Source organism: Ochotona curzoniae, unplaced genomic scaffold (genome assembly GCF_017591425.1).
Source record: "Ochotona curzoniae isolate NIBS_2020 unplaced genomic scaffold, NIBS_Ocur_1.0 scaffold_2587, whole genome shotgun sequence".
In the NCBI taxonomy this organism is placed as follows: domain Eukaryota; kingdom Metazoa; phylum Chordata; class Mammalia; order Lagomorpha; family Ochotonidae; genus Ochotona; species Ochotona curzoniae.
In genome coordinates this window covers 11,873,504-11,900,641 of record NW_024467096.1, presented here as the reverse complement: position 1 = coordinate 11,900,641, position 27,138 = coordinate 11,873,504, and the positions used below count along the sequence as shown (strand labels likewise).

At 38.3% G+C, this 27,138-nt stretch overlaps 1 protein-coding gene across 1 annotated transcript in view; it reads left to right on the top strand.

Annotated features, from left to right (window-relative positions):
* Positions 1-27,138, top strand: part of TPRG1 (tumor protein p63 regulated 1) — a 109,070-nt gene that overhangs the window by 1,864 nt on the left and 80,068 nt on the right. The window contains exon 2 of the mRNA XM_041003003.1: positions 9,899-9,990. Coding sequence (XP_040858937.1) covers positions 9,899-9,990 — 92 coding nt within the window. The remainder of the gene's footprint in view (positions 1-9,898; positions 9,991-27,138) is intronic.

Sequence of the window (27,138 nt, the reverse complement as noted above, 5' to 3'; positions counted from 1 at the left end):
TGCATCATGACTTGCTCAGATCTTTACCAAGGAAAATGACTACAATCTCACTTCTGCCTCTGGAGCCTTCTATTAGACCGACCCTATGGAAAAGCCAATTCTAGGAAATATAGCTACTGTTTATGTACATTAACACAGTCCAAAGCACTGATACATTTCTCTTTCTTTATATTATTTTGTTATTTTTATATGATTTGCTAGAGTAAATTCAGATCCTTACTATGTCTTCTTCCCTGGAGTAACCACAGTGAGGCAGACCAGGGAGAGGGCATCATTGTTGTTTTCGGAGTGACCATGTTAAAGTCCTAGAGAGATGAAGAGTTTCCTCCAAGTCCTGTAAGTAGAAGAGCTGCAGCTGGGAATCCAATGCTCTTCCCACCATGCACAATTGAACTTACACTCCTTTATGAGGGTTCTCTATGACTAACTTCACTCCGCATGAAAAATAAGTTCTTCAGATTTATGAACAGCCATAAATTTTCAAAAAATTTTAAGGGGAAATCTTCCGATTTTGCTAGTGAATCTAAGGTAGACCAGAACACTGGAGTGGTGAAATTCCCATGCATTCTATATTTGGTTTCCTTCAGACCAAGACATATAATTGTGAAAAAAGTTCTTATTGACATGTGATTTAATGAATGTGCATTAGTACATGCAAAAAATAACAGTTAATTTGTATTTATAATAACAATTATTTTTATTAAGTATGAGAATAGACGAATCTAACAAGTAAAAAAGAACCCAAGTTAAAGCACAGATCTGCTATGGTATGGTAATTGAAAAAAATGGAAGAAAGAGTGTGTGTATGTGTGAATTCCCTCATATACAAAGGATAAAATGCCATTTTTATGATGGTTCAAATAAGCTAGCTCTTTTAAAATTCTTTAAATAGAGTGCATAGCATATCTATAAATATCTCCTAAAGGCCATCTCATTGTTACTATGAACAGTTTCTCTTTTTCTTTTTCTTTTTCTTTTAATTAAAACTCCTGTAATTGGTCACAGGTCCTGACATTAAGATGGCCATGACATTACCCTGATCTCACAGTTGAGCAGTTGAGTTACCAGTGTACATGGAGATGGTCAGAGGCAGAGGAAAGGAAGCCATTTCATTTCTTGGGAGCTAATTAACTCAGGCTATGGCTCTTAAAATTCTCTTAAGATTATGAGAGTCATCATAAAAGACCACTTATTAGAGCTGAAATTAAATGAAACAGATGTCTCAGTGCAGTGCATCTCAATCTAGCCAGCAAACAGACTGTGTACTTCTTTCTTTAATATTTTATTTCTTATTTATTTAAAGAGCAGTTTATTTAAACAGAGAGAAAGGGAACAACAGAGAGTAAGCTTCCATTTGCTAGTTCTCTAAATGGCTATAGCAACCAGGGCTATGACAGTCCAAAGCTTGGGGCCAAGAGACTTTTCTGTGTCTCCCACAGGTGCAGGGACCCCAGCATTTGGTCCACCTTCTGCTGCTTTCCCAAGCTGATTAGCAGGGAACTGGATCAGAAGCAAGGCAGCCAGGTCTTGAACTGGTGTCTATATGAGATGCCAACGATGAGGGATGTGGCAATGTAATGCTACAATGCTGGCCCCAGATTGTGCAGTTAACACACGTTTTTGAAAATGATGTTACTCTTTGGCAACAGAGCAACAACCAGCACAGTTGCTTTCCAGTGGACAAGAGGGACTGGAAAGAAGCAATTTGCTTTCCTTACATCACAGCAAATAAAGAAGGTTGACTTGACTGATGGGCTAGTATGTGGCAAAGCAAGGATTAATACAAGATGTCCCACATCTAAACTCCTCATTCTATTACTCCATATAACAAAGAAAGGAAATCAATTTATTACATAAGGTGTTAGTCTCTTTTGCATTAATGTAATGAAACATTTCAAGCTGGATAGCTTTATAAAGAAAAAGGGTTTATCTAGCTCATGTTTCAGGGTTTCAAGAGCTTTACACTTGGTGATGGCATTCTGGATAGGATAGTTTTGAGGTACAGAGCATCACGTGCAAGAGACAGTGTGAGTGTGTGTGTGTGTGTGCGCGCGCATATGTGTGCGTTTCCTTTGACTTCATATATAAAACCATTAATATTCAGCCATGGTGACTCCTGCTATTCACTGTTCAAAGGTGGTAAACCTCTAAACAACATAGATTAAACCCCCACCCCCTGAAGTGGAACTTGTACCACGATGAGTTAAGCTGCATTTGAGACACCTACCTTCCATATTTTTCTGGGAGGGATTTTGAGTCCCACCAACTCTACCTCCAATCGATCTTCCACCTCATGCATCTTGGAAGGCAGTAGATGATGCTGCTTGTATTCTGCCAACCCAGATGGGAGACCTGGATGGAGTTCCTGGCTTCTCACTTTGGACTGGCCCAACCCCAGTTATAGATGTTGGTGCCATTTGAGTAGTGAACTGGTAAGTAAAAAACTTCACCCTATAACCAACGCACGTTTCAAATAAATCAATATTTGAAGTAATTTCAACCCTCTTAATCCTCATGATGGGAACTGCCACAGGCAGTTTGTAAAATAAATAAATAAATAAATAAATAAATAAATAAATAAATAAATAAATAACAGCATGACTTGATGAAGAAGAGCAAGACAGACTTTGTCTGGAATCTTAGTTCACAGACAGCTGGTGCTGGAGAACAAGTTCAAACTCTGCAGGCAATGATCTGAAGCTGGCATAGTCCAGGACCAGGGTCCACATCTGTGGGTGAGGGTCTGTGGTGGGGCAACCATCCAAGGCCACAGGATGGGGTGTTTAAGATAGTTTCGGAGAGTCACATACCGATTTCTGTCTTGGGTAACATTGTTGCTTCCTGATTATCAATCATTGGCTGGTTAGCATCAATATGGTATATCCATCAATATTTGTGCCATATCAACTCCTGTAATTTGACCTCTCAAGCATTTCAATAAAAACCGAGTCAGCGGGACCCAGTACGGTGGCCTAGTACCTATAGTCATCAACTTGCAACTGCCAACATCCCATTTGGGTGCCAGTTCATATTATGGCTGCTCCACTTCCCATCCAGATCCCTGCCTGTGGCTTGGGAAGACAGTTGAGGATGGCCCAAGGCCTTGAGTCCCTGCATCTATGTGGGAGACCAGGGAGAGACTCTTGGCTCCTGGCTTCACACATTGGCTCAGCTCTAGCTGTTGGCGCCCACTTGTGGAATAAACCAGCAGATGGAAGATTTTTCTCTTTGTATCTCCTCTATGTAGCAGCCTTTCCAATAAAATAAATTAATCTTTAAAAAAACATTTTAAAAATTCTAGGTCAACCTCCTTCCTCAGAGAAGGTGACTTCCCTTGCTGCCTGCTTTTCTAATCCTTATCTTGTGTCTGTCTCATTCTTTATTTTCTAAATTGCACTTTTCTCCCTCTCCACGCCCATGCATGCCACATTGATTGCCTGTAAAGGATGCTTTTTGCAAAGTCAGAAGGACATTATGTAAATAAATGGAAGAATTTCTCAGCTGAGCATTTTACGTTATTAAAAATGTTTTAGAAATGAACATTCTGTGCCACAGTTAAGACTGACTCATGTCAAAGAATCTGAATGCAAATTACAGATTTCCTTCCAATTGTAGTTTCCACCTCGTTCACTCCGTTTATGGGAGTAGATGGAGGCTCTATGAATCCCATTTGGGACACCAAAGTGAAAATCTAGCATGCTGACTTTCGCCTGGTCCAATTTTGTCTATTAACCTGCTTTTGAGGAGTGAAGCAGTGGATAGAAGATCTCTGTATGTTTTTATGTGTTTCTATCTTTCTAATAAGAAATATAATACATAAAAAGTTCTTAAGTCATTGCCAAGGAAGTGGTTTATTGAAGATAAATATGGGAATGTGAGTAAGGTAAATAAAATGTTATGATAATCCCATTTTTTAAATGGTTGAAATATTGTATTCAACGTGCCTTTAAACATTTTGGAGGTTATTTTAAATTTTTTTTCTTACACATAAAATGGGATTATATACCAAATGATATTTCTTATGTTGTAATATCATGTTTAATCATGCAAATATTTAGATTCATAAAAATATAAACCTAAATCTTCATTATCTTCAACATGTAATAAACCATCATTCCCAAAGGCAAGGGAAACCTCTACCACCCCTGATCATTTCAACGTAAATGTGAAAATCAGAGTTCGGGCTTGATCTTCTAGTTTTGTTGTTGGTGGGCCATTATTATTTTTATTATCTATGATACACTTTGGTAGGTATAGGGATTTCTCCCTCCCCTCCCCTTCCCTTTCTTCCTTGCCTGTTTTTCCTGCTACCATTTCCCCTGTATTGTAGTACATGGTGTAGTCCTTCACTAGTAGTAGTAGTTATAAGCTTAACACTCTGCTATTTAAGTGTTTCCTGGCATTGTAGGTGTAGGAAATGTAAAACATCTAGCATCCTTCTGCCAAGGTATATTTAACTGTTTCATTTGGAGTATTCCTTTAATTTGAGTATAGAGATTTATACGTCAATGTATCTTCCCTTCTTGGTATGCTGGTCTCTATAGTATAATTCATCTGTGAGAATGTATGTATTTACTTTACTACCTATGTATCTATTTTGTACTTTGCAAGAAGGCTCTCTTGTGTCAGAACATATATTTGTCCTTTCGGACTTGCTTAGTTCACTAAATGCAACATTATTAGTGACAGCTGCATGATACCTCACTATGAATGTGTTCCACAGTTTACTTAATTTTTGGTGAATATGTAGGTTTTTTTCTTTGATATCTTTAGACCAAGAAGAAAAGCTATTTTCGGCCTTTCTGTGGCATGGTGACACTCAGTTTCTCAGAGGCCAATGCTCTTATCACAAGAATAATAGATGATGTGAATGTCAAGCATTATTTGCAAAGAGGTGAATCATATGGGAATGTAAATTAATTCATGACTAGGAAAAGGCAATGTTGGCATGATTGTCTCATATTTTAGATGCCACCTCTGAATGCCAGATCATAAAATAAGTCAAGCTCTAATCTATTTTCTTACATTCATGTGGTCAGTCTGGGATGTCAACATCCTTGGGATTCCAGCCTAAAATTTATGTACTAAAATGGTGCTTCTATGACTTAGATTCATTCTTCCAAGAAGTAAAAGGTTCTTAAAGCATACCTAATTCTACCCTTGAAGAACACAAAACGGGTATGACTTATCCAAGTTCAACCAACAACCTCTGGGTCATGTTGGGATTGAAATTCTAGGAATTCCCAACTCCTGCTGCTTTCCTCCACACTCTGCTGCCTGTGACCTTGGAAAATCAATGAGAGGTCACAGGAATGAAGGTCCGAATCCCTCGTCATTAGTCTGCCGAGATAACCTTTTAGTCTTGTTTTTGTTCATCTGCTATTACTGCTTAGATATATCTAAAAAAGGCCTCTTGCCCTCTCTGAACAAAAGTACCCATCAAGGCTTATAACTTGAAGCATATTATGATAATCATCTTAGTTGTAGAGACTGATATTCAAAAGCAACTTCTCATGAAAGGAACAATACTTAATCCACATGGGGAAAGATATTTTTAAATTCCCTGTAGGATTCTGTATTTGCAGATACCTTATCAGAAAGTTGAAAGGGTTTCAGGATAGGGAATTATCTCTAAATTTATACTTGAGAATCTAAATTGCATATAAACTAATGGGACTAAAACTATTTGATCTTTTAATATTTAATTAATGGTTCCCCATGGCCTTTTTATAGACTGTGTTCTATTGTAAGCACCGAGACTTTAATAAGCAGGTTCAGGACTTCCATTGTGTAGCAAGATGTCATTGCTTCCATGACACTAATTTGGCTTTCATACTCTCTGCCTTCCCCCTCTTATCTTGCTCTAGGGTTCCCTGTGTCTTGCTCTCACATTTGGGACAACTGCATTTATTAGTTATATTAGTATAGCCTATGTGAGCTTCTTTTTAGTTGAGAAAATAGATCTCTCACAGGGCGAAAGGCTTGTCAACTTCCCTCCTTCTGCTAAAATTCCTTGAGGATTGTGATAAAGGAGCTTTAACAGCAGACACTTAACAATAATACAGTACAAAGATACAATATCTTCATTTTCAGAAAAAGGCAAATTTTCATGGACATTGCAAATTGTAGTTGATGTAGTTTTGTGTTATGCGCATCTATGTGCTCATTGCCAAGCTGAACTCTCTGGCTGTGACAGCACACACAAGAGAAACCTGATTGTTTACACACATTGTTCTTTATTACCCCCTCCTTGGGACTCATAACTTAGGAGAAAGAAAACTAGCAGGGACAAGGTATTGCTTGTGTGAAACTGAACCCTTCTGTCTTGCTCAAACAAGTTCAAAGAAGTGGATAGGTACACATGTCTTAGAAATTCCAGCAAGGAAGAGAATTTGGCATGGTGGTCTAGGTGCTACTTGAGATGTGCACATCGGATTGCTTAGGTTCATGTCTCAGCTCTACTCCTGATTCTAGTTTCCTGCTAAAGTGCATCATGGGAGGCAGCAAATGATGGTCCATGTAAACACTAGGTTTCTCTGCCACTCCATGTGGGAAGCCTGGATTGAGTTTTGGGCTCCTGATTTTGGCCTGGCCTAACCTTGGCCGATGTGGATACATAGGGAGTAAACCAGTGGATGCAAGATGTCTCTCTCTCTGACTCTCTGTTTCTCTTTCAAATATATAAAATCGGTAAAATGATTATTTTTAAAAAGAAACTGACACAAATTCAACAGTTGGTCTTGCCAGAAACAACTTAGTGATAGACACTAAAGTACATATGCCTTAATCAATGTCAGGTGATATGGTCATGTTTTTCCATCATGTTTTCCTGTTTTTCTTAGGGTGCAGGGAGTCTCAAAGATAACTACTCAATGGCAGTAACCAGTTGATCCACCTATTCTGATATGATTGTCACCCTTCTACTTAATATTACCAATGTGAATGATGGTAAATCTTTTAAATTATTTCACATAAATATTTCATGGCAACTGACAATAACTCTGTGATAGCTATTATTATTTCACCCACCCAACAAGCAGCAACTTGATGTATAATGACTTAAATACCGTGAACACTGTTAAAAGCTGAGATTTAAAACTTGATGTCCTGAGTGCAAAGTGTTTGCGCACTTTCTTTTGTTTCCATTGGTAAGTGGCTAAAGTTAATCTGTTAATGCAAGAAGTAATAATAAAATGTATGAGAGTGTATTTCTATACTGAAGTACACTACTTGAAAGCTTACTGATGGATCTCCAGAGGTTACCATTCCATTCTGTGAGGAACACGCTTTATTTTCAGTGTTTACATTTAAAAAAAATATGCAACAAAAGATCACTTCCACCATCTGTTTCTGTCACTTTCTTTCCCAACCTGTAGGATAGCACTGGGAGTAGTTTCTATATATCCTTCCAGAATCATAGAATCGATTCTGCAGACCTAAGTAAGCGTTGATATCTGTTCTTATCCCTCTCACCCCAACACAGAAGGTGAAATATTTTTCTCTATGCTAATTATCTTTTTTCTTTCATTTGATAACATATTTTTAAATTATTTAATGTTAGCACAAGTTTCTTTTTTTTTAAACCATCATATTGCGTTATGTGAATGTACTTGATGACACATCCAACAACCTGCTTTCTTATCTTACAAATGCGTGCTATTCCATAAACAAGGCTGCAAAGAATACTTCATTCATGTGTCAGGTTACACAAGCAAGAATTTCTGAAGGGTAGCTATACTGTGGTGGACTGTATGGATTAAACGCTAGGTCATTTTTCATTCCCATAGATCTTTTTACCCATTGCTTTCCATAGGAAAGATAAGTAGGATTTGAAAATTGTATTATTATGCTTCTCATTGTGTATTTTTTCCAGTATAAAAGCATTCAACAAAATGCTTATTTTAGAACTATTGTACTATTCTCTAACTCCATTTACATTATTTTCTTATGAAAATTATTTGTCTCGTTACTGAATTGTATTTGTTAGTGCCAAAAGTATGAGATTACAGGAACAAGAATAGAAAACGTATTTGTGTTGTATTGGGAAAAAGGGCATAATTCTTTTTAGAGAACCTTGATTAGTAGACCTGGTACAGTCAGACTAACAAGGAGATGAAGTTAGATGAAACAAGAATTGTCACGGGATCACAGGGAGCTTCTCTGAACCAGAAATTCAAGTACATTGACTGTTGTCCAGGAAGGTCTAATAGGCTTACAGTGTTTTATCAGCTGCCTGACAACTGTTTCATCGGTAGCAGAGAATGATAGAATCAGGAATCAGTCCACTGCCCACCATTCCAAGAGGAAACTCATTGGAAGGATAGGTGCAGAATCTGTTGATGCTATGATCACATTCCCTCGATCCTCACTACATTTTGGTTATCAACTTAGGAAATTTTGGCTTAGACCAATCAATTGTTCTATAAATAAGGAGAGAGAGGCCCCAAAAGGTTTACAGTTTCAAAATGAATTCATGATTGATGTGTAATACACACCCAGGACACTGCATTCTGTTGGAAATTTGCCCTATCCATTTCCTGGATGAATTGGCTGAGTAGAATGGACTGGCGACATGAGAGCTGAGTAGGTAAAGCACGCATCCATTTGCCCTCAGCTCATTTGAAGTAACTGCACTCCTTTTATTTTTCTCCTATGTAGATATGTATGTAGCATTTTTCTTAACAAATAGGCACTAGTACTCAAATGTTTCATAGCTTTTTATCATGGATTAAGAAGAAAACAAACAAAATCCTGCCAAGTGGTCTTTGAATGGGTACTCACCAGGATTATATCCTTGTTTCTTTTTGTGTAAGACTAGATTCAGCCAGGAGGATAACAAATAGTATTTATGGCAAGTTTGGTTTTGGCATTAAGGTCTCACTATGCAGAGAATATATGTTGCCACCTACTTGTCACTAATGCAGTCAGAAAATGAAAGTGTTTCTGTTCCCATCTCTGACATTGTTTAGTTTGGTGAGCTTGTCAAGTTACTTCCTACCTTTACCCCAGGTCCCTCAGTGACAAAATGAAGTGACTTAGGTAAGCCCTAGGTTGTAGCAATTCTCAACTTTGGCTTCCATTAGGGCAATCTAGGGGTCTTTAAAAATTCTTGATGAATTGAGTGTGAGTGTCATCCAATAGTTTTCAGTGGACCAGACCTGCACACAGCCTGGGTGTTCACCGTGTTTGAAGCTCTCTAGTGACTCTGACAAGCAGGCCAGATGATTGAGAATAGATTTCTTAGCAATGATTTGTACAGTACCATCCTCACACCAACAGCTTTAGCCAAGAACTTGTTAGAAATGTAAATACTCACATTTCATCCCAGACCAAGTGAACGGGGAACTCAGATGACAGATATAAAATCTGTTTCAACACATACTTGAGGTGATTCTGATGTGCACAGTACTTTAAGAATCATTGAAATTACTAGGATATGTAACAATTACAGTGTAAGGCTAGAACTAGGGGAAGCATGGAGATAAAAAGTATCCATCCCCCAGTTGAAATTTATGTTTAGAAAATTGGAAGAAAGCCACTAGTTTCTACTTTAATGCCATGTGCTTTCTGAAAAGAAAAAAAAACCATTGATTTAAAACTTCACAGTATTAAATGTTTTGAACTAAAAATGGCTGTCTTCATTTCTATGAAAACACATGAATGAGATTTTAGGAGTTAGGATTTGGATCACTTTTGCTCCACCTAAGAGAGCAAATTAATAACTACAAGAGTTAAAGGCTGAGTTCTCTGCCAGAGAGTGTCTAACCCAAACAGAAAGCCACAAGAACTATATCTTTTCTAATTAGCTTTCTAGAGGAGCTTCTGGAATATACCAACCAATCGTGACACAAAAAGAGCTGAGCCATCATTAACTAGGTATTTTCTTCTTTCCACTTAGCCAGGGGCAATCGAGACTGCCATGGAAGATTTGAAAGGCCGTATAGCTGAGACATCTGAAGAAACCATTCAAGGATTCTGGCTTTTGACAGAGTGAGTAGTGATGGCCCAATGAAGGTCAGAGCATGTTCCTTGATGTTAGTGTAGTATGATGGGAGACAGGTCTGTGGTAGAACATTTTCTGGTTGATTTACAAAAATATGTGGCTGAATTATGCAGTTAGGGAGTCAAGTTTCCTGGTGTGATCAAATTTGACTCCTACAACTCTTCTGTGGCCTGAGCTACTCACTACCCATTGCTTCCCCCACCTTGTGTCAGGTCTGTATTATTGACCTCAAAGACTTTTATTAGCTTCCTAACTCTCTGGTTTCAGTCTCTTTCCATTAAAAACACTCTACCTTTTAGCACACTGAGCTACTAGTTGTGCTGTTATGAGCTCAATGCAAATGGATTATAGGAAAGAGGATATATGAAGTCAGAATCAAAATTTTGCATAACAGTTTATATACAAGTATATAAGCAATAAAACTGGGATGCTAAGCAGTGTAGGAAAAATAACACACTTGTCAAGGATTAGGATACAAACCAACCCTAACTTGTAAGGTATTATTGCTTTAATCATTGTTAGTGTCTGTCCCTAAGATTTCGTTTCTGTTACTCCCAGAAGTCTATTGTCCAGGTGACTTTCCATCCTTTCTTCATCCAACAGGCTAATATTAGTTGTTACCCAATTTTTATGATGAGTAAAATGCTCACATAATAAGAAAAGGGGATCCCTCTTTTTTCCTGCAGAATCATACTAGTAATTAGGAAATGCAATTTAATTAGAATACCTGCTTCAGATATTTAATGGTGTTATGTTCTGACTGCTGGCTTTGTATCTAGTCACTAAAGGATGGAATGGAGTTTGATGATCACTAACCTCTAGTGAAGGCTCATTTCATCTTTCACTCCTGGGCAGGATAGCTTGGACTGTATTTCAAACATTGATTGTGTTTAATCATCCAGACCAGCATCACGAATTCCTCAGTCAATTGGATCTAAACGCAATTCACTTTGATTATTGTTTCAAATAGGTTTCAAGAATTGAGTGAAAATTAATTTTTAAAACCAATCTGTCATTTTTGAGCCTTTCTTTTTAAGTATACATACAAAGAGTTCTTGAAATGACTAAAAAGCAATACAGGTAAAATTTTTATTGAAGTATACAGCACATAGTGGATTTTCCTGTGTTTCATGTCCATTCACAAGAATTAAATATTGGTAAAAGGCTTTATGTTGTGTTCAGAGATGATTGCTTCTGCATTCATTTCCATCCTCCGTTACTTTTCATGTACTGAAAGTCTGAGCGTGGGTAGATGTTTGGCCCCAAGGTTAAGTTGTTGCTTGGGATACCTACAAGCAGGGAGCTGGATAGGAAACAGGGCCACCAGGATACAAACTGGTGCCCAAATGGGTTCCTGGCACATTCAAGGTGAGGACTTTAGCTAGTAGGCTACCACACAGGGCCCAATGCATTTCACTTATAAGGAAGTTTAGTTGTGGCTGTTTTTGAGTTCTCAATCAATAGTGACAGCAGTCCCTTAATATTGCATATGTTAATTGTTTCATGGCATTTTTATTGAAATGTTCCTTTCTAGTTATTTAATTGGTCAGTGATTATAAAAACTTGTAAATTTTCCAGACATAAATCAGAAGGTGTAATCTGTATTGATATTTAGTGACATAATTCTTTGTGGTTAATTTAACAACTAAAAAAATAGGTAAAACAAGTATTTCTCAGGTGAATATGAATAGTTGCACTCACAAACACTCAAGCTTTGAAGCTAGGTCTGAAATGGATAGGAAGCATGGATATTCCTGTCTCTTCTGTTTCATAGAATCTACCTAGGTTGTCTAGGACTTATAGACAAGCTCCTCTAATGCTACCAGCCATACTTCATGTGGTTTATTTATGTGTGGGTCCAAAATGACCCAGCTTCCTGTATGGTGAGCTTAGCTCCTTCCAAGGAGGTGAGACACACTCATAGGTATACCTGATAATCTGAAACATGTTTGCATTCAGTCAGATATTCTAGGCCCAGGATGAGAATACTAGTTTTTTAAATGTATATATCACAAGATATTTTCACATTCATGAACTTGCTTTATCTTTATGACAATGTTGCTAGTTCCATGTTTATATGAATACTATGAACGAAAAATGGACTAAACTCCTCAACTTAAAGATACAGACTGGCTGGATAAAAAAAGTCAAGCTCTAAGGATTTTTTTAACTTTAAAGTCCAGATGTTTCAATTATAAAATAGTTCACAGCAGTGAATAATACACAAGTAAGAGCCAAGTGATTAAGGGTGGCTGAATACATATATATATATTTTTAATTAATTTTTTTCTTTCTATGATATGGTTTAATAGGTATGGGTATTCCCACTACCCTACTGTTTCCTCCCTCCACATTTTCTCCCCCCTGCCATTTTCCCTCATATTATAATAATATAGTCCTTCAGCAAGTCACAAGTCCAACATTCTGATATTTATATGTAGCATTGCATTGTAGGTATAGATAATGGTAGAAAACCCAGCGTCCTATTGTCAAGATATATTTAACAGTTTTATTGGAAGTCCTCCTTGTATTTTGGAGTAGAGATGCATACCACAATGTATCTTGGTATTCTAGTTTCCATTACACAGGTTCTCTAGATGACATATATATATACACACACATATATATATATATACACACATATATATATACATATATATATGTATATGTATATACATATATACATATATATGTATATATACATATATACATATATGTGTGTATATATATACATATATGTATATATATATATACACATATATATATTCTTTTTGGATTTTTTCTTGTATTTTGCATGAAGATTGCCTTACATCAGGAAAAAAACATGATATTTGTACTTTGAGGTTGACTTGTTTCACTGAACATAATGGTCTCTTTTTGGGACCATTTTGTTGCAAATGATAGAATTCATTCTTTTTACATCAGGAAAAAAACATGATATTTGTACTTTGAGGTTGACTTGTTTCACTGAACATAATGGTCTCTTTTTGGGACCATTTTGTTGCAAATGATAGAATTCATTCTTTTTATTCACTGAGTAGTATTCCTCAGAGTAGATGGAGTGAAGTTTCTTTATCCATTGCTCTTTTGATGGGCATCTGTGTTGTTTCTATACCTTTGTTACTGTGGATTTAGTGCTATAAATGTACAGTTGAAGTTTGCTTTTTCATATGCAGATTATACTTCCTTTGAATATATTTCTAGCAGTGGGATAGCTGGGTCATATGGTAGATCAGGTTTCATTTGCATTAGCTCTTTGCATACTGACTTCCGTAGTGGGTGCACTAATCTACACTCCCATCAACAATAGATATTTCTTCTCCAAATTTATTATTATTATATTTCTTGTCCAACAATAGATATTTCTTGTCCAAAATTTACTTTTCCACTAGAGACACACAAGGAAAGTTAGAGGATGGCAATATATATTCTATGCAAATGAAAACAAAAAAAATGAGTAGAACAGCTATTTTGATACCACACAAAATAGATGTAAAAACACAAACTCCAAAAGGTACAGAGATGATCATTGCATAATGAGGAAGGGATCATTTCAAAAAAGTTTGATGATTGTAACTGTGTGTATATCAGATGTTTGAGCACCCAATTATCTAAAATGATACTTCAGCACTCTACTTTTATCAATGGACAAATCATACAAGCAAAAAGAAAGAACAAATATCAGAAAAAGATTTTTGTACAAGATCAATTGGGCCTGGCAGATATTTTTTGGAACAATTCATCCAACAGCTGGATAGTTTACATTCTTCACATAGGCACACAAAGATTTCTCAAAGATAAACTGCACATCAGACCACAAAACAAATGGTAGCAAATATTAAAAGAATCTGAAATTTATCATATATATTTCTCACCATGATGAAATGAGATCAGAATGAAAAACATAAATTTTGGAAATATAAACAAGTCTATAGAGAGTGAATAATGCATTCCTGAATGAATAAAGCAAAAACACTTGTTCAAACAATTGTAACATAAATTTAAATATTCCTTGAAGCAAGTGAAAGTGAATACATAACATGCCAAGAACTATGAAATACAGCAAGAGCAGGTCTAAGAGGGACATTTATAGCAATAAGCATTGACATCAAACAAAAAAGACAGTGATATCAAATAACCTACCAATGCATGTTAGAGTCTTGGAAAGAAAAAAACTAAACCCAAAATTTGTACAAGCAAAGAAAAAAATAGAGAACTAAATGAAGTTGAAACTAAGAAATCAATGCAAAAAGATTAATGAAAATAATTGATTTTTTAAAAGACAAAAGTTAGGGCCCTGCACAATATCCTTGCTGCTAAATTCTTTTCCTTGAACATGCCAGGATCCCAAAAGAGTGCCAATTCATATTCTGGCAGCCCCGCTTCCCATCTACCTTCCTGCTTCTGGCCTGGGAAAATCAGTCAAGGACAGCCCAAAGCTTTGGGACCCTGCACCCATGTGGGAGACCTGGAAGAAGCTCCTGACTCCTGGCTTTGGATTGGCTGTTGCGGTCACTTGGGGAGTGAACCAGTGGATGGAAGATCTTTCTGTTTCTCCTCCTCTCCTCTCTTTCTATTAAAAATAAGTAAATCTTAAGAAAGACGAAAGTTAAAAAAACCTTTAGCTAGACAAAGAAATAATAAGGGAAGACTCAAAATAATAGAACTTGAGTCTCACTGTTTGAGATTATTTTATTTGAAAGCAAAATGGAGAAAGAGCCATATCTCATCTCTTTATCTCTCTCTTCTGTAACCCTGACTTTTAAATATTTTTATTAAAATAAAATTCTAAAAGAGCTTTATACACATAATCATACGTGATCCTCCCCGAAATCATGCTATTCGTCTTTTACTGATTGTTGAGTTTTGGAACAAAGGGATATGAGCTATCCAAGAACATCCACATGGAGATCACGAGTGAGTAACTCTACTATGGATCAAGATATTCTCTTTCAAAGTAGTTTTTCAAAAGGTACAATGATTCCAATATACTTATTTGTAACATTGCTACCCTCAAAAGAAGCTGGCTACATTAAAAATAACTTCCTAAATTAGTAAAGCTATTTTCCAAGCAATTTATGTTTTACATTGGTGTGATTATATTACTCATAAAGTCAGAAACTCGAGTTTGGGACGAGAACACAAGAACGATGAACAGAGAGGCCTAGAGTTCAACTGGGTGCATGTAGCTACAAACTCTAACTTCAGTTTAGCTGAAACCAACAATAATGCCAATTGGGATCCCAGCCTCCTGTGCAACCCCGGAAGGAGCTGTGTGTGGCTCTGCAACTATAAAGAGAATAGTACTTATGTCAACCTTGCCTGCCCCTTTTCACGCTCTTGTTCCTTTTGAACAAGAAGTTTTTACAGAAAGTGTATGCTCTGAGAAGTGAGCCATTAAGTCATCACAAAGAACATCTCGACCTTCTGTGGAGTCTCAGGAACAAGTTCTCATGGCAGTGGCATGGCTCTTCTGGCTTACGTGAGTAGGGTAGTGGTAGGAGATGGGCTCTTCCATCCTCATACAACAGGGTTAAGTGGTCCTGGGGGAAGGTGTCCTTTTCCTTCTTATTCCTAAGGGAGAAAACCTGTCTTTGGTGGTTGGGGTCAAGTAATTCTTGTTCTTCATACTTGTGAACAATACTTGGAGAAGTCACATTGTTTTTTCCTCCCTCTGCTCTGTATCTGGCAGGATTTTGTTGTAATGGATGTGTGAAATCCAACTAACTGGCACCTTAACAGGACCAAAGTAAAAGTGAGGGTGAAGAAACAGCCTTCAAGGCCTGCCTGTGAACTCAGGAGATGTAGGTTTGAATCCTGGATCTACTCTGTATGATTAGTGTAGCTGATGGACTTTGGTAGGTACTTCCTTTGTTTTACAAGTCAGTGAATTTGCTTTAATGTATTCTTTGGTCCATTAGACATCCAGTGCTCTTGAGAAATGCACCCCTACTGTAAATCTGTAAGGTGTTCCAGCTGTTTTATCCCATACATTCTTTTGCCTATGATTGTTTTGTATTAATAATAACAGCAACATTTACCCAACAGTTCAAGGGTACTGTCTATGTATTTGATGTTAGATGGGTAGGATACTTGTAATTTGGATGATCTTCCTTAAATGGTACTTCTCTCGGTCATTTTCTTGTGTTTTACCTGGTTATCATGTAGGTTGTTGTAAAGTTGTTCAATCATTCACCCATTATTGCACAATAACTTCCCAACCTGGGAATGGCTGTGCAAGCTTAAAAGCTTATTTTTTTTTATTAATTTACAATTGAAGAGGCAAAATAAAAGATAACAATCAGTGAGGCAAAGTAATATTTTATGAGTGGGAAGAAAAATGAAAATGCATGAGGTATCCCCATTTTATTTTTTAATAAAAATAAGACATGTTTTATAGCACTTTATAGTTTGAAAGTGCCCTTCTTCAATCTTCACAAGAACAATCTGCGATACATTAGCTCTAGTTTATAACTGAGGAAATCAATCAATGCTCAGAAGAGTAACAGCTATAAAGTGCTAGGCTTAAGGCTCCAACGCTATTGGCTCTGACTTTTACTAAAGCCTTTGTACTGTGCTAAGATGCTGCCTGTGTCCTGTTAATATGTTGCAGCCTCCCCATGAGGCGGGGGCTGCTTTTTTTGACATTTGACATCCTCAGGAGAATCCCCAGTGATCCTCTGCTGGACATATGCTTTAAAAACTTAGAATTCTGTTTCTGGACTTGGTGAGGCAGGTGGAATAAAGGTTTCCCAGCTTGCATGCTCACTGAGATGTTTAAATAAGAAGAGAGGTAGCAAAGGCATGTTGAGGAATGGGCAGCTAGGCTCTGTTTCTCAGACCCAGGATTGTCTGTTTAGAGTCCTCAGATTCCAAAACCTCCTTTCCTGAGCTTGATTTCACACCTGCTGTCCTGAAACAGACCAGTAACAGAGGCTGGAGGAATGATCAGCTCTATTTTCTGGATGAAGAAGCCCCGAGATTAAATGACCTGCCCAAGGGCAGCCCTTTATCCGGGTCACAGGAGAGCCCGACTTCATGACTCCGCTCTCTCGTGTAGTTGTCTTCTCATTACTCTGCTTCTGCTGCCTTTTGTGATTTTTTTCATTTCCAACACAGCGATCACTACGGTTGAAATTGGTTAAATGATCTTTGTACCTGTGACAGACTTCTTTGTTGATTGTCTGGTAGTTGTAGACAGGAGGGTCATAGGATCATTGGATAAGTTCTGAGACCTTTGCTACTTCAGACAGGTCTCTGGTGAGTGCAGTTCATCTGACTTTATTTATCCTTTGCCCCCAAATAATCAAAAATGTCAGAAATCTGGAGGGAATAACGGGTGTCATTGGTGAACTAAAGCCAATCTAGCTTTTATCTTATCACCATTTTTTTTTTTATTGTAAGTATTGCTGAACTGATTCTGTGGTAGAAGCTACTCTTGCAAATAATTTAGAAATAAGGAGACAGATAACCTGAAGTCAGGGATTACTAATTCTTTGTAGTCCTGAATAAATGAGAGGTAAAAGTTTTGTGCAAATTATGTTAACATTCTGAAATGTGTCTTCCCAACCATGCTAATTTTTTCATACTTTCAAGTATTCTAGATCCCTGCTGCTCAAACCATGATTGCAAAGTCAATAGCACCAGAGGCACCTTGTAACTTATTAGCCATGGAGAACATAGACACTAATCAGATCAACTAAACCATCAGTGTTTTTATGGGATTCCCAGTTCATTCCTGTGGCATTGCAATTGCAAAGCATTGGTCCAATTCATTCTCCTGCTCATGGTCAAGTAATTTTAGTGAGTTGCCTTTGCTTCTGTATTGTTCTGTTGCATTCTTAAGACCCCGAAATCTAAATTTCTTTCTCTAGGACTAGTTAAGTTCTTCACCTTTCAAATTCCATTGGTCCAATTGAACTTTCTGCTGTTGTGCCCTCACACCCAATTTCTGATGCTATACCTTGCTTTCATGATTATACTCATCTTATTTGCTTTATTTTGTTTATTTCCTTCCTGCTGACCCAAACCTTTGCACACTGATTCAATGAAACTTATCTTATTTATCTTCCTGTCTGCTATGATACCATATGGTGTAGATCATTGTGTAAGTTGTAAGGAAAGCGTTTTTTAAGGAAGGGCCTATTTCTGCTTCTTTTCTATCCAAATCCCTCTCTTCTCACTTCCCAGTGCATAGTGTGTGGTCCATGTGAAGGCTCAGAACTATTGTGGACATGATTCAGATTTAATTCTGATGGAGTCATCTATCGTTTGAAGCCTTGCACTGACCCTCACAGGGGCCAGGCATTGAGGCCAGCCTCCGTGTCCCCATGTCTTCAAGGCTCTCAAAGTCCAGTAAGACTTGCTCTCTGTCCTTGGGGAAAAGCATTCAGGCTGAAAAGTACCTCAAATCTATCAGGATGTTAATGATCTGTGGCAAGAATCTGGCAGCAGCAGAAGCACCTCTGTTGCCAGAATCCATTTATACTTGGTGGGTGTTTTCGACAACCACTTAATTAAACACATTGCTTTTCTCTATAAATTCTCCATGGCAGCAACCTCATCCAGATAGCTAATGGTCCCTGAGTGACCTGCATCACAGGACAGTGAGGGCATTTAGTTACTGCAATCACAAATGTGCTTGGAAGTGTTTGTTTTCCCTTGACTGCTACCAATTAGAAAGGACTTGAGAGAGCTGGGAGGGGAAAGAAGCCTGATGCAGCTAAATGCCCTGCTCTGTCACTTACTAGCGGTTTGACCTTGGTTGTGTGAATATATTTTGTTCTCTGGGCCTTGGATTTTAATCTATCAACTGGGGGTGTCAGTGGGGCTATTTTAATGATGAAGTCAACTAAACATATATCCAATACTTACAATGATTTTTGCTACATGCTATGTACCATACAAAGATATTTTTTAAATTACTGTTGTTACTATTTACTTATGTTTTTGCTGCGCTCTTTTCTTAGGCCAAGCGCATTCTCAAGTCCTCAAGGAGTTCTTGGCTTTTTGAGGATGCAGAGCATGTAAAAGAAGTCACAACAGAGTGTGATTCATGCTAATGTAAATCCCACAAGTAATTCTGTGGAAACACAGGACTTGATGTTCATTGTTGGATTAAGCAAATGGCATATCCAAGCCTGAAGCAGGAGGAGAGATTTTCTGAATGATGTAATGGTAAAACAAAACAAAAAACCCTGGAAGTGGTGAGAATATATGCAGAGATCTGAAACAGACCTAGTTAAGTATGGCTGGATTCTAATGAACAAGAGGTAGGGAATGAAGCAGAGTAAGAGTGTAGGAAGAGTCCAGAAAGAATCTTGAATGCTATGCTAATGAGTTTCAATCACTTCCTCCATGACAGTCACAAACTGGAGCTCCATAGGCCATTTCCTTACCCCTCAGTGTTTGATGATTTTAGTTGCCACTCTCTATCATCTTTAACAATCACTTCATCCATCCCTGGATGTTGTGGTGTGTGTGAAGCAGCTCATCATACTCATTCAAGTGACTCAGCTGTGGATATGTCTTCCAACAACAAGTCCAATGATGTAGATCCTTTTGAAATGAATTTGTTTGAAAGAATATAACAGAGAGAGGGAGAGCCAGAAATCTTCCAATCACTGGTTTACTTCTCAGTTGCCTGCAAGAGTTAAGGTTGTGCCAGGCTAAAGGCAGCAGCTAGGAATTTTATCCAGGTTTCCCATAAGGAAGATTGGAATGCAAACACTTAGGCCATTATCCACTGTCTTCTCAGGCATATGCATAGGAAGCTAGATTGGAAGGGGGAGGTAGTAGTGGAACCAACATTTCAAAAAGCAAAGTAGGTTTTCCAAGAGGGAACTTAACCTATCACGCTACAATGCCCAGTTACCTTCTTGTTGTCTTCTTAAAAAATATTTATTTATTTGAAATGTGAATTTATAGAAAGAGAAGGAGAGACTGACAGATCTTCCATTTTCTGCTTTACTCTTTAAAGGGCTGCACTTGTCAGGTCGAACTTAAGTCAAAAACATGTAACTACATCCAGGTCTCCCATGTGGGTGGCAAGGGTGAAACAATTATGTCATGTTACACAAGTTTTGCAGTTGGATTAGCAAGGAGCTGAATGAGAAGTGGAGCAGCTGAGACTCTAATAGGTACCCAAAGAGGATGCCAGAGTTGCAAGGGTTGGCCTAACACACTGAACCACAACACTAGTTTCTCTCCTTGGTATCTTGAAGTCAATTAGAATACACTAAGAAAATAAAATCAAGACATCATTACAGTTAAATAAGACAAAATAACCTAAAAGTCCAATAATGAATAAATGATTTTAGCATTACTTCAGGCCACAAGACTAACAAATGTAAATTAATATATGGTATTTGTAAATAGATAGCAATGAAGAAAATTGGAATAAAAGTTCATTAATTTATCTCTCTATGTCCCCTCCCACACACACATACATAACCGAAGTGAAAACATATTTAAGTATAAATTTAGGAAAAACACATTCAGACATTATGAACTGAAAGCTACAAAATGCAGATAAAAGAATCATAGGGAATCTAAATAAATAGGCTGATATACCTGAGTTCATGGATTGGAAGACTCCACAAAGTGAAGTCATAGATTCTCTTCAAATTTAATAAGCATATTTAGTGCAACTTCTATGGAAATTGCAGCAGGGGTTTCTTTTTCCAGGTATAGATGAGTTTATCCTAAAATTTTCATAAAAGATAAAGGAATTATAAAGTATCCTGACACAGTATAAAGTTCTCCTCTCTGGCAATTCCTATTTTCTACTGTATAACTGTTATTGGCTATAACCAAATGGACAAAACAAGACTAATTCTTTAGCCAAGCTGTGATTGAAAGGGACAGCTCCGAGTGAATGACTTGGATTCATAGACTCTCTTAGGATGTTCTAAACTGGGAGTACAGAGATACTGCAGGTAGTGAGTGGTGAGAGTGCATCTGAAAACTCATGGAGAGGCAGGACTAAAGAAGCAACGAGAGCTCATGGGCAAGCTGGAATTAAAGAGGAATAGAATTGACTGGAAGTGGAAGAAGCCTGCTGGCCTAAAGGAAACAGATGAAATGTGGAAGGAGCAGCCTGGCATAACCACCCCTGGGAGAGCAGCTTTCATTACCTGTGACTCTCCAGGTGCTATAAAATCCACCTGGATGTGACTGTTGTGCTTGGGTTTCTATGGGACTCCTTAGAGTGTTTTTATAATATATCTCCTTCTTTTGGATTTTCCTAATCTGGACTGTGTTTCCTGTTTTCAGAATACTGTCATTGCTGATACTAGAAGCAGGTATCACTCTCATTTAAAACTTAGAAAGCAATGCCTTCCAAACCTGCCCTACAAATGATACTTCAAGATGTTCTCTTGACAGAGAAGAGAAATAGCACCAAACAAAACCAAAGGCAAACAGGAAGAACATCCCAGTAAAATGACAACAGAAGACTAAACCTATGAACAGCCCATTCCTAAAATGACTGGACCAAAGTACCACCCATACATATTAACCCTGAATGTAAATGGCTTAAGCTCAATCAAGCGTCATAGATAAGTAGACTGGATTAAAAAATAAAACAGATCTATTTGTTGTCTAAAAGAGACACATTTCATCAACAAAAATCAGTGGAAACTATATCGTATGGGTTTTGATGTTTTCTGTTAGTTTCATCTCTTCAAAACACTTTCTTCTGATTAAATTCTTCAGTGACTCATAGATCATACAGTAGCATCATTTTCTGCAAGAAGGTCCTTGATTTTCATTTCTTCAGCTACAATGTTAATCATTTAGTTGCATGTTATTTAACTTCTTGGTGGTATTAATTTCTTTTTTCTTCCTGATGTTGATTTTGTTTTGCCGCTTTTCATTTAAGGGGGATGTATAGTAGCTGTGTAATGGAGACTGTCATATCTAATAACATGTTATTTAACTTTGTGGCATTGTAAATTTCTATTTTTCTTTCTATTGTTGATTTTATATTCTGACTTTTCATTTGAGAGGGATGTACAGTAGCTGTGAAATGGAGAATAACATATCCAGATGTGAGGATGCATTTCTACTTCCAGACAAAGATGGACTTATAATGAAACTGTTAACTGTATCTTGACAATAGGATTCTGGACTCTCTGCCATTGTCCATGCCCGCAATGATGGACTTATGGCTGTGTATGAAGAGCTATACTTTAGTAATGATATAGAGGAACTAGTTGGGGGGGAGATTGGGGCTGGGATAAGGGAAATACCAGGAGCCTATGGAACTGTATCATAAAATAATAATAATAATTAAGCCTGTTAAAAAAAGCAATGGCTATGGCAAGGTGTGTGCCTACGTGCCACATTGCCCCTCTCTGTTGCCCTGCTGCCTCTTCTCTGCTGAGCCTTGCTCTCCTATCAGCTCCCGTGGCTTGCCATTGAGTGCATCCCTTAAAGTGATTTCCGGGAAGAAGAGAGCCTCTCTGATACTGAGCCTCTTTTTAGCTCATAGAGCACTGTGGAGTACTTGGGCTGTTCAGCTTGAGCTATTTAGCAGTTTTCTGGGAAAGAAAGATGAAGGATATCCAGACTTTATTTTTCTAGAAGATTTCTAAAAGATTCTCCTACTGACAGTAATACAGTCAGAAGAGCAAAATTACCTGGTTATATCACAAAAATAAGTGAAAAAAATGTCTAATGGAAAGTCAACAGCTTGGATGCGGATTGTTGTCCTTGACATTGTGACTACTTGCTGTGTCCATGTCATTTTATTGAGGCTTAGATTATTTACCTGTCAAAAGGGAGATTATTACCAAGGAATGAGAAAATATTCTGGACTTGCAGAAGAGCCGCAGTCATTTCTGCATATGATGTTGGCACTTGCTGAAATTCATCTGGGGGCAACATCTCTACTGAGAATGCTCTTTTCCTCAGACACTCCTCTGCGTCCCCTTTATCATGGTCTCTGCATGTAGGTTTTATGAGGAAGTGCCTGTGGGATGGGAGCCCATTTGCTCCAGCACTGGACCATTTGAGCTTATAATGTAGTTGTTCAAAAATGGTTTTTTTGGTGTAAGGGTGATTGATTTCTTCTGGCCTACTTACCCAGTGTTGCGTATCTAAAGCAATGCTTCCTAGTGAGAAGTTCAATTGAGAATCAATAAAAATCAATTTTCTCTCAAGCTTTAATCCTGAATTGCTGTCCTTGTGACTGCTGACTTGGGATCATACTTGAATCAGCTGTTCACTTCTCTGGCTATTGTATCAACATGAGTGTAGCATGTGTCCTTGATTGGGATGCTTGCTTGTTTTCTACTGGGCCTGTGTTCCTCTGGGTTCTTTTCTTGTGCAGTATCTCACAGTAGCCACCTGCAAAGGCAATGTTCCATAATGCATATGCATTGTCAGGGTAACTTAAATAAAGCTTGCAATGTAATTTAAAAGCTGGTTCGAATAAAAAGCAGGCAATTTGATATATAAACTCTCCTTTCTCACTCTATATAAAAATATGTATTTAATATATGCATTAATCATATTTATATGAGTTTGGTTCAGTTATTCATTAATTGATTCATTAATTCAATAAATTTTCCAAATGGGCTTACAGGAGTTATCTTCATCATCATATTATTTTGCTTAATGATTTATTTTATTTATTAAAAATATGGAATGATAGTGAGGGAGTGAGAGATAGACAAACAGGTTTTCCATCCACTGGTTTGCTTCCCAGAGGACCACAGTGACATGGTCGTCCTGGACGAGCCTAATGCCAGGAGCAAGTCCATCCAGGTTTCCCACATAAGTGCCAGGGTCCTGATCCTTGCTCCATCTTGTGTCACTTTCTCAGGTGCATCAGCAGGAAACTAGATCAGAAGCTGAACAACTAGGACAGCCCTCAGATATGGGGTGCTTAATCGGCTGTGCCTCAAGGCTAGTCCCAATACCACCATGCTAACAGCCAACAATAACTGAATATTTTTTATGTACTTTTTACTTCATGAAGCTCTCTGTATTGTCGGCCTGCTTTGGCATTTATGGCAATTGAATCTTAGAAAAGTTCAGCAACCTCTGCTGTCTTAGCGCTCAGAAATTGGGGAGCATCATTTCCCAGCCCAGGTATGTGGTATAGAAAGTCAGCTACTGCTCAGGATACAGAACTGAATTTGGAGGTGAAAATCAAGACAGATATGTGATTACAGAATATGATCTTTTTAAAAAAATATTTACTTATTTTTATTGGAAAGGCGGATATACAGAGAGGAGGGGAGACAGAGAGAGAAAGTGCTTCTGTCCGATGATTCACTCCCAGCTGCAACGGCTGGAGCTGAGCCAATCCAAAGCCAGGAGCTCTTCCGAATCTCCCACGTGGGTGCAGGGTCCCGAGGCTTTGGGCCGTCCTTGACTGCTTTCCCAGGGCACAAGCAGGGAGCTGGATGGGAATCAGGGCCGCTGGGACTAGAATCAGTGCCCATATGGGATCCTGGTGCTTTTAAGGCAAGGACTTTAACCACTATGCTATTGCACCAGGCCCCAGAATATGATCTTAAACTTTTACTTATCGTCAAATACAGCTTGTCCTCAGGATAATTAGCAGAGCAGGCCTTGTGGCACAGTGGATTAAACCACTTCCTGTGAAGCCAGTATTCCATAGTAGATTGGCTGGTCAAGTTTCAGTGCTCTGCTTTTTATCCAGAGAGAGAGAGAGAGAGGGAGAGGAAGAGAGAACGAGAGAGCTAGCTTCCATCTGTTAGTTCACTCCCCAAAAGGCTACAATGGCCAGAGCTGAGCTGATCTGAAGCCAGGAACCGGGAGCTTCTTCAGGTCTCCATGTTGGTGCAGGCACTGAAGGACTCGGGCCATTCTCTGTCTTCCCAGGTCGTAAGCAGGGAGCTGGATCAGAATTGGAGCAACTGGGACTTGAATCGGCACCTATGTGGGATGTTGGGCTTAATTTACTAAGCTGTGGGTTCTGGTTCCAGAAAATGCATTGGTTTTTAACCCTTTGTCCTATAATTGAGTGCCTTTGAAAAGGCTAAGGATGTATGAATTCCATCTCAGCTCCCTGCAATTAGAATTTCTGTGAGAGGCGTCTTTTAAGTCATTTCATTTTCCTATTTTTATTTGTATATTATGCAAACACATTTCATTTAGTAAGTATATGTACTTGGTTTTATACGTTTACATATGCTACACTTTGTAATATTAAAAATTTCGTTTTCTGCTCATTCTTTAAAACTCTCTTCTGGCACATTTCAGCCAGAGCCTTGCCTGACTTCCTTGGTGCAGTAAGATGACTTCCCGTTGAATAAAATAGCTGATGACAAGCATGGCCTCTGGAGGCAGACTCCTTCGGTTTGAATTTCAGTTCCATGACTTTTGGTTATGTGCCTTTGGGTCAGCGGGAGTGAAAGTGCTGAGAACCCTCCGAGGGACCAACCAGCTTCCCTGAGCTTGTGTGCTTTGGTGCACTGAGTCTTGCTCTGGGATTCCTGAGCCATGGCCCTGTGGATTCTGCTTACGATTGCCAAGCCTTACCCCACCTTTGGGTGCTGCATTCCTCTTCCTTATGGATTCCTCACATCTCATTGGACTGTGTAAAGCTTACAAATTGAAAGGTTCACCCAGTGTCCCTGCTGTTTGCACAAACTCTGGTACAAGACTGCCTGCGTAAGATAGTTGGGACTAATAGGGGAGAGGGAGAAATATAAACCTGGAGAAAATAATATCAGGAGACCTGAGAAGAGAGGAAGGTTTTGAGAACTTCAGGGTTTTATTGAAACATTGTATTTATTTTGATAGTCTTCTGTTTTTAATGAATGTGATAAGACAAGGGCAAGAGTAACCAAATGACTGAAAGAAATGTCCAGGGATTATTTAGCTGGAAGTTTTTGTAAAATTCCACTAAATTCAGGAGAAGTAAATTGCTTTGTTTTAGTGCTATGCATTTTTCATTTCTTTGTGTTTGAAGGGAAAAAACCCGAAATGTATTCTCTTCATTGCTTGGAACATAATATTGGTGATCTGAGAATATAAATAATTAATGTTTCAACGTTTTCCTCTTGGGTTGTGGATTCCTGGCTAGCTGAGATACTATTTTTATCTTTAAGGGCTTCGTTGTGCTTAGAGGTTTGGGGGTACAAGAAAATTGCTGTGTAAATCAGAGATGCTTACTCTATTTCATATAAGGGAGGATGCCTGTATTAAGTTGAGATTACAATATGACTAATATTAGAAGAAAATCTTTCTTGAAAGAGATTTGTGTGCAATCCGCAAACAGATTATGACGCAGTCTTAGAAGAGCAGCTGATGAAATTGTTGGGCATGGAGTTTGAGCAGCTGGGACAGCTTCTAGGATGATTCCTGCTGCAGCTGGGACTCCTGGAAATCTGCTGTGGCTCCAGCCTGTCATTGTTAGTTCGCGGTTGCCCTCTGCTGGTGAAACTGCTTCATCCACATTACCTGCTTCCTGGGAGCTCCCAGGTGGCTGCTCTCCTGCGGTGATCTGGGCTCCTTCTGCAGGGAAGCCTAGCCGGGTTTGAGGAGCTGCAGCTGTGGAGGAGACAGGTCACAGATGCTCTAAGGAGGCGTCTGACCCTCTCAACAGAGTGTGTTGATGTCATTGTGGGTTCTTCCTTTTTCCTCATGCCCTGCACATGGAAAAAAGGCTCTTCTACCCTGTATCAGGTGTAATGAGGAGACCAGATGTGAATGAGGCACTGACTTCCCACAGGAGGGACTCCAACTCAGTGTGTGTGCAGGAGGGAGGGATAGAGGTGGACAACTTCAGAAACCACCGTAATAATATGGAATATTTAGGGCTACTTGTAAGGCCCCTGTCAAGATTGGTGTGTATTTAAAAGGACACATGACATCCCTTGGAATTAAGGCTGAGGGTACTGGGAGAATGGAGGATACATGATGTTTTTCATTTGTTAACATAAAAGTGGAATGTGCTCCGTGTAAAATACACTTGGAAAAATAAAGGCATGGGAAAGAATAGAAGACCCTGAAATCTTACCATTCAGAAGTTATCAGTGTTGACATTTTGATGGGTACATTTTTTGTTGTTCCTAAACTGGAAGTGTACTATATGCAACATGCTTTTTCTTACAATTACATGACAAAGACATTTTCCAATATTTCTGATCATTATT